At 38.1% G+C, this 8,370-nt stretch overlaps 1 protein-coding gene across 1 annotated transcript; it reads right to left on the bottom strand.

The window, feature by feature from the left end:
• Positions 1 to 6,541: 6,541 nt before the first annotated feature.
• LOC137652872 (flagellar attachment zone protein 1-like) lies at positions 6,542 to 7,804 on the bottom strand. Its single transcript, XM_068386266.1, has one exon. The coding sequence runs from the start codon at positions 7,802 to 7,804 to the stop codon at positions 6,542 to 6,544; it is 1,263 nt and encodes a 420-aa protein (XP_068242367.1).
• Between the last annotated feature and the right edge of the window lie 566 nt (positions 7,805 to 8,370).

Below are 8,370 nucleotides of genomic sequence, written 5' to 3'. Positions count from 1 at the left end.
TGATGCAGCCTTGTACCTCTGCATCAAAGGATATTTCCTCCTCAATAAAAAAAAGTTCCTTTTTCTTTCCATGTTCCTTAGTCCAACCACTCGATCCTTCCAATTGAGATCGTACTTTATCTTATGATGCAGGCCTGTACCTCTGCATCCAAGGATATTTCCTCCTCAATAAAAAAAAAAAGTTCCTTTTTCTTTCCATCTTCCTTAATCCAACCCACTCGATCCTCCTAATTGAGATTGTACTTTATCCAATGATGCAGCCTTGTACCTCTGCATCCAAGGATATTTTCTTCTCAATAAAAAAAAGTTCCTTTTTCTTTCCATCTTCCTTAGTCCAACCACTCGATCCTCCCAATTGAGATCGTACTTTATCTTATGATGCAGGCCTGTACCTCTGCATCCAAGGATATTTCCTCCTCAATAAAAAAAAAAGTTCCTTTTTCTTTCCATCTTCCTTAATCCAACCCACTCGATCCTCCTAATTGAGATCGTACTTTATCCAATGATGCAGCCTTGTACCTCTGCATCCAAGGATATTTCCTTCTCAATAAAAAAAAGTTCCTTTTTCTTTCCATCTTCCTTAGTCCAACCACTCGATCCTCCTAATTGAGATCGTACTTTATCCAATGATGCAGCCTTGTACCTCTGCATCCAAGGATATTTCCTCCTCAATAAAAAAAGTTCCTTCTTATTTCCATCTTCCTTAGTCCAACCACTCGATCCTCCCAATTGAGATCGTACTTTATCCAATGATGCAGCCTTGTACCTCTGCCTCCAAGGATATTTCCTACTCAATAAAAAAAAGTTCCTTTTTCTTTCCATCTTCCTTAGTCCAACCACTCGATCCTCCCAAGTGAGATCGTACTTTATCCAATGATGCAGCATAGTACCTCTGCATCCAAGAATATTTCCTCCTCAATAAAAAAATAGTTCCTTTTTCTTTCCATCTTCCTTAGTCCAACCACTCGATCCTCCCAATTGAGATTGTACTTTATCCAATGATGCAGCCTTGTACCTCTGCATCCAAGGATATTTCCTTCTCAATAAAAAAAAAAAGTTCCTTTTTCTGTCCATCTTCCTTAGTCCAACCACTTGATCCTGCCAATTGAGATTGTACTTTATCCAATGATGCAGCCTTGTACCTTTGCCTCCACGGATATTTCCTCCTCAATAAAAAAAAGTTCCTTTTTCTTTCCATCTTCCTTAGTCCAACCACTCGATCCTCCCAACTGAGTCCGTACTTTATCCTATGATGCAGGCCTGTACCTCTGCATCCAAGGCTATTTCCTTCTCAATAAAAATGTTCCTTTTTCTTTCCATCTTCCTTAGTCCAACCACTCGATACAGGCCTGTACCTCTGCATCCAAGGATATTCCCTTCTATTTTGCTGCTTCTCCTCCTCCTTCTCACCCTCCTTTTGCTGCTGCTCCTTCTTTTTGTTCCTTTTTTTCAGGTTTTGATTTCTACTTCTCCTCCTGCTTCTCCTCCTCGTCTGTCTCCTGCTCTTTTTTCTATTTTTTTTCAGTATATATATATATATATATATATATATATATATATATATATATATATATATATATATATATATATATATATATATATATATATATATATTTGGCTGCTTCTGTTCTTGGTGTTTCTCACGACCCCCAGCTGTTGGCAGATTTTGCTCGCTCATAAATGATTCTGTTAGCTACAATTAATTGTAGCTGCTAATTACTGCTGCTGCTAGCTGCAGTCTCTACTATTGCTAGCTGCTGTATGCTGTTGCTTTCGGCTACTAGCTGCTGCTATTTGCTACTGCAAGCTGCTGTTGCTAGTGCTGCTGCTTGCTGCTGCTACTGCTGCTCTTGCTTGCGGCTGCTGTTGCTGCTGCTGCTTACTGCTGCTTCTGCAGATTGCTGTTGCTGCTGCTTTTGCTAGCTGCAGCTGCTGCTACCTTTGGTAGCTGCTGCTGCGTTTGCTAGCTGCTGCTGCTGAAACTCTCTGCTGCTTCTGCAGACTGCTGCTTCAGCTGCTTTTGCTAGCTGCAGCTGCTGCTACCATTGGTAGCTGCTGCTGCTTTTGCCAGCTGCTGCTGCTGCTGCAGCCTGCTGCAGCTGCTGCTTGCTTCCGCTGCAGCCGCTCGCTACTGCAACTGTTGCTGCTGCAAACTGCTGCTGCTAGCACATGCTGCTTGCTGTAGCTCCTAGCTGCAGCTAGCTGCTTCTGCTAACGTCTGCTGCATGCTGCTACTAACTTCAGCTGCGACTGCTGCTAGCTACTGATAACTGTTGCTTTTCCATAGCTGCTGGTTCTGCTACTGCTACTAACTTTTGCTTGCTCTTAATATCTTCTGCTCCGGCTATTTGATGCTCCACAGCTGCGAGTTCCTAAAAATTTGGACTGATGCTGCCCACCTAACCATGAATGCCTGCCTCCAAAAGATGCAGCTTCTCTTCCCAGCCAAAGATGTCTTGGTTCAACCTCCAAGAACTTGTCTGCATACTAGAAGAATCCCAGCTTCATTCTTCTTCATAGCCAGTTTTCTAGATTATTCCCCCAGAACCACCCGAAGGTTGATATTCAAAAGAATAGATCTAGATATCCGACCATTTGTACACTTGACAGACGCCTGTACTTGTTCATCAAGGTACTCAGCATACTAGAATCAGCTAGTTTCCTTCCCTCTGCAGAGCCTGTTGTCCTCCAGGTTATTCCAAGCATCGTTTAAGCTGGATAGTTAAGTCTTGCATCCTTCAAGCTGGGGGCAATCCATCCAAGCGTCCTTCAAGCCAAATATTTTCAGGTGTCCTTTCCAGTGAAACTGATGTCCTGAACCTGTCCAGAATGGGTGAAGCACAAAACTTAACAAAAAGATTATTCCTCTCCAAACAAAACTAAAAAAAAAAAAAAAAATTCCTTTCCAAATAAAACTAAACAAAAATATTATTCCCTTTTTCCTATAAATACCTTTTTTCTTTTGGTGGCGATATTATAATCACCATTTTTTGTTTTTGGTGGCGATATCATAATCACCATTTTTTTTTTGGTGGCGATATTATAATCACCATTTTATTTCATTTATTTTTTTTTTTTTGGCGATATTGTAATCACCTTTTTTTTGTGGCGATATTGTAATCACCATTTTTTTTTTTTTGGTGGCGATATTACAATCACCCCTTTTTTTTTGTGGCGATCTTAAAACCATCATTTTTTTTTTTTTTGGTGCCGATATTTTAATCACCATTTTTTTTCTGGGTGGCGATATTATAATCCCCATTTTATTTTGTTTTTTTGGTGGCGATATTATAATCACCATTGTTTTCTTGTTTTTTTTGGTGGCGATATTATAATCACCATTTTCTTTTCTTTTTTGGTAGCGATATTATAATCACCCTTTTTTTTTTTTGGTGGCGATATTATAATCACCATTTTTTTTTTTTTTTTTTTTGGTGGCGATATCATAATCACCCTTTTTTTGTGGCGATATTATAATCACCATTTTTTTTTTTTTTTGTGTGGCGATATTATAAACACCATTTTTTGTTTTTTTTTTTGGTGTCGATATTATAATCACCATTTATTTTTTTTTTTTGGGTGGTGATATTATAATCACCAATATTTTTTTTTTGTGGCGATATCGTAATCACCCTTTTTTTTTGGTGGCGATATTATAATCACCATTTTTTTTATTAGGTGGCGATATTATAATCACCATTTTTTTTTTGTGGCGATATTATAATCACACTTTTTTGTGGCGATATTATAATCACCATTTTTTTTTTTGGTGGCGATATTATAATCACCATTTTTATGTGGCGATATTATAATCACAATTTTTTTTTGGGTGGCGATATTATAATCATCATTTTTTTTTTTGGTAGCGATATAATCACAATATGTTTTTTTTTTTTTTTTGCTGGCGATATTATAATCACCATTTTTTTTTGTGGCGGTATTATAATCACCATTTTTTTATTTTTCTTTTTTTGGTGCCGATATTATAATCACCATTTTTTTATTCTGGTGGCGATATTATAATCACCATTTTTCTTTTTTTTTTTGTGTGGCGATATTATAATCACCATTTTTTTTTTGGTGGCGATATTATAATCACCATTTTTGTTTTTGGTGGCGATATTTTATTCACCATTTTTTTTTTTTGGGGTGGCGATGTTACAATCACCATTTTTTTTTTTTTGGTGGCGACATCATAATCACCACTTTTTTTTGGGGGGGGTGGCGATATTATAATCACCATTTTTTTCTTGGTGGTGATATTATAATCACCATTTTTTTGTGGCGATATTATAATCACCCTTTTTTTTGTGGCGATATTATAATCACCATATTTTTTTTGGGGGGTGGCGATATTATAATCACCCTTTTTTTTTTTTGTGGCGATTTTATAATCACCATTTTTTGTTCTTTTTTTTTTGGCGGCGATATTATAATCACCATTTTTTTTTTTGGTGGCGATATTATAATCACCATTTTTTTTCTTTTTTTTTGGCGGCGATATTATAATCACAATTTTTTTTTTCTTTTTTGGTGGCGATATTATAATCACCATTTTTTTTTTTTTTTTTTTTTGGTGGCGATATTATAATCACCATTTTTTTAGTGGCGATATTATAATCACCATTTTTTTTGGGGTGGCGATATTATAATCACCATTTTTTTTTTTGGTGGCGATATTATAATCACCATTTTTTTTTTGGCGATATTATAATCACCATTTTTTTTTTTTTTTTGGTGGTGATATTACAATCACCATTTTTTTTTTCGGGGGGGGGGAAGATAATGTAATCACCATTTTTTTTTTGTGGCGATATTATAATCACCATTTTTTTTTTGGGTGGCGATATTATAATCACCATTTTTTTTTTTTTTTGGTGGCGATATTATAATCACCATTTTTTTTTTTGGTGGCGATATTACAATCACCATTTTTTCTTATTTTTTTTTTCTTTTTTTTAGTATTTTTTGTTTTGCTTTTTTTTGTTGCTTCTGTTCTTGGTGTTTCTCACGACCCCCAGCTGTTGGCAGATTCTGCTCGCTCATAACTGATTCTGTTAGCTACTATTAATTGTAGCTGCTAATTACTGCTGCTGCTAGCTTCAGTCTCTACTATTGCTAGCTGCTGTATGCTGTTACTTTCTGCTACTAGCTGCTGCTATTTGCTACTGCAAGCTGCTGTATGCTGTTACTTTCGGCTACTAGCTGCTGCTATTTGCTACTGCAACCTGCTGTTGCTAGTGCTACTGCTTGCTGCTGCTACTGCTGCTCTTGCTTGCGGCTGCTGCTGCTTCTACTTACTGCTGCTTCTGCAGATTGCTGCTGCTGCTGCTGTTGCTAGCTGCAGCGGCTGCTACCTTTGGTAGCTGCTGCTGCTTTTGCTAGCTGCTGCTGCTGCAGCTCTCTGCTGCTTCTGCAGACTGCTGCTAACTTCAGCTGCGACTGCTGCTAGCTACTGCTAACTGTTGCTTTTCCATAGCTGCTGGTTCTGCTACTGCTACTAACTTTTGCTAGCTCTTACTATCTTCTGCTCCTGCTATTTGATGCTCCACAGCTGCGAATTCCTAAAAATTTGGACGGATGCTGCCCCCCTAACCATGAATGCCTGCCTCCAAAAGATGCAGCTTCTCTTCCCAGCCAAAGATGTCTTGGTTCAACCTCCAAGAACTTGTCTGCATACAAGAAGAATCCCAGCTTCATCCTTCTGCATAGCCAGTCTTCTAGATTATTCCCCCAGAACCACCCGAAGGTTGGTATCCAAAAGAATAGATCTAGATATCCGACCATTTGTACATTTGACAGACGCCTGTACTCGTCCATCAAGGTACACAGCATACTGGAATCAGCTAGTTTCCTTCCCTCTACAGAGCCTGTTGTCCTTCAGGTTATTCCAAGCATCGTTCAAGCTGGATAGTTAAGTCTTGCATCCTTCAAGCTGAGGGCAGTCCATCCAAGCGTCCTTCAAGCCAAATATTTTCAGGTGTCCTTTCCAGTGAAACTGATGTCCTGAATCTGTCCAGAATGGGTGAAGTACAAAACTTAACAAAAAGATTATTCCTTTCCAAACAAAACTAAACAGAAAAAAAAATTCCTTTCCAAATAAATTAAACAAGAATTTTATTCCCTTTTTCCTATAAATATATTTTTTTTTTTGGTGGCGATATTATAATCACCATTTTTTTTTTCCCGTGGGGATACTATACTCCCCATTTTTTTTCTTAATTTTTTTTTTTGGTGGCGATATTATAATCACCATTTTTTTTTTGGTGGCGATATTATAATCCCCATTTTTTTCATATTTTATGTTGGGATATAATTCCTCTTTAGTTTTCTTCCAGCCCTGCCTTCTCGTCTCTTGAAGGGCGAATCTATTCAACTGGACATCCCATATTAAATCCCCAGTCTGCTCAACAGAAATTTCTTTATGATATAATTCCTTCAACTCGGGGTGTATTTGAGAGAGACTGTCTACAAGTTGTGCAATAGCGTAATTCTTATGGCTTAATTCCATCTCTAGGTTCTTGTTTCTTTCCATCATATCTTAATACTTCTCCTTATAAATTGCAAATTCGTCTGCCACTGAAGTTAGATTCCTAATTTCTTCTTCCAGTTTTTTATTCTTCTCGTCGGCCTTCACCAACATATTTTTTGTGGCTCTCTCCTCTGAGAGGTCTCTCTTCAGTCGTCTATTCTCTGCTTTAACACCAGCAATTTCTTTCCAGAGTTTTTCCAGTTCCTCCTCAGCCATTTCCAGATCGCACACCACGTCTTTCTTGATTAATAGTTCATTCTTCAATTTGCTGTTCTCATCCAGGACAGTATCCAATTTAGTTCCTATTCTGTAGACCTCCTCGACTGCACTATTAAGTTCACTTTCTAAAGCTGCCTTTTGACTAATGCTTTCGGTCTTCAGTCTCTTGTAAAGTTTCTCGTTGGCTGCCTCCAGATCTCCTGTTACTCTTCCCAGCCTCTTCTCAAGCGTCCGAATTTCCTCATGGGCATTTTCTAATTCCTTTTCTACAGCCATCTTGGTCAAAATCTCATCACGAATTTTATCGTTTCGAACTTCAGCTTTTTCTAAACTCACCATAAGATTTTCAATATTCTTATTGGCTCTTTCAATATCATCTATCAAAGCTAAGTTAGCGACGTTATCAGATGACTCAATTTTTCCTGTCTCTACAGAAGTCTTGACCAAAAGCTCCTCACAAAGTTTTTCGTTTTGAGCTTCAGATTTTTCTAGACTTTCCATAAGAGATCCAATTCTCTTATTGGCTCTATCTAAATCTTCATTTATAGCTGATATAGCTATGTTGTCCTTTAACTCAATTTTTCCCGTCTCTACAGAAGTCTTGACCAAAAGCTCCTCACGAAGTTTTTCGTTTTGAGCTTCAGCTTTTTCTAGACTCATCATAAGAGAGTCAATTTTCTTATTGACTCTATCTAAATCTTCACTTATAGCTGAAATAGCTATGTTGTCCTTAGATAACTCAATTTCTTTAGCCTCTTCGCCTTCGACCTCTTCACGGATGTTTTTTGAGTCATTTCCCGTTTCAGTTTCTTGATTTATTTTAGCGAGGAAATCATCAAACATCTGAATTCCCTCTTCTGCTCCGTCTAATTCGTCACTTAGATCCTTTGGAGATACTTCCTCCAATTGTGTGTGTTCCCTAGTTTCTTCGGCAACGTGATTCGCCCCACCGTAGACTGCTGGTTCCAGTCTCTCCATTTCCTCCCGATCCATCAAATCTAGGAATTTTTCTGCTTCTCGAAGTGAATCTTCTTCTCCCCAGCACCATGCCATGGCGCCAAAAGTAGTCAAAGATCCTATCAAAATAAGCCTGTCAGTCATAAATCTAACCATTTTGTACAGTATAGATTTACTCAATGCCTTCCATGGCTAAGGAATATAGCATTAAAATTAGAAAAAAAAAATATTGACACATTTCTCTGAAGACGAAGAATTCCTGGAGCCAAGGAAGATGAAGATTTTCAGAGTCTTCACTAGAGACAAAATGATCCTGTAGCAGCCATTGAGAAACAGTTCAAGGCCTGGCAAAAAACCAATAGATTTCCAATTACTCCCCTTTGGGAGATAAGTTGGAGACGAAATCATTCTGAAGACCTGGCAGAAAACCACCTCAAAGATACAGTGAAGACAAGAAAATCCTGCAGACTTTGGGAGCTCAATCGAAGATGTTTACAACGACGATTCTGAAATGGCCTTCTCTCTCTCTCTCTCTCTCTCTCTCTCTCTCTCTCTCTCTCTCTCTCTCTCTCTCTCTCTCTCTCTCTCCGCGTTTGGGGAATCAGTTAGAGACAAAATAATTCTGAAGGCCTTGAGAAACGGACCAAGACCTGGCAGAAAAC

The sequence above is a fragment of the Palaemon carinicauda genome, chromosome 14, assembly GCF_036898095.1.
Source record: "Palaemon carinicauda isolate YSFRI2023 chromosome 14, ASM3689809v2, whole genome shotgun sequence".
Classification (NCBI taxonomy): Eukaryota; Metazoa; Arthropoda; class Malacostraca; order Decapoda; family Palaemonidae; genus Palaemon; species Palaemon carinicauda.
The sequence above is the reverse complement of the archived record's forward strand: the minus strand, read 5'-3'. Positions and strand labels throughout refer to the sequence as shown.

Coding starts and splice junctions, on each gene's coding strand:
- LOC137652872 (XM_068386266.1), bottom strand. CDS start 7,804: ATGGCATGGTGCTGGGGAGAAGAAGATTCACTTCGAGAAGCAGAAAAA.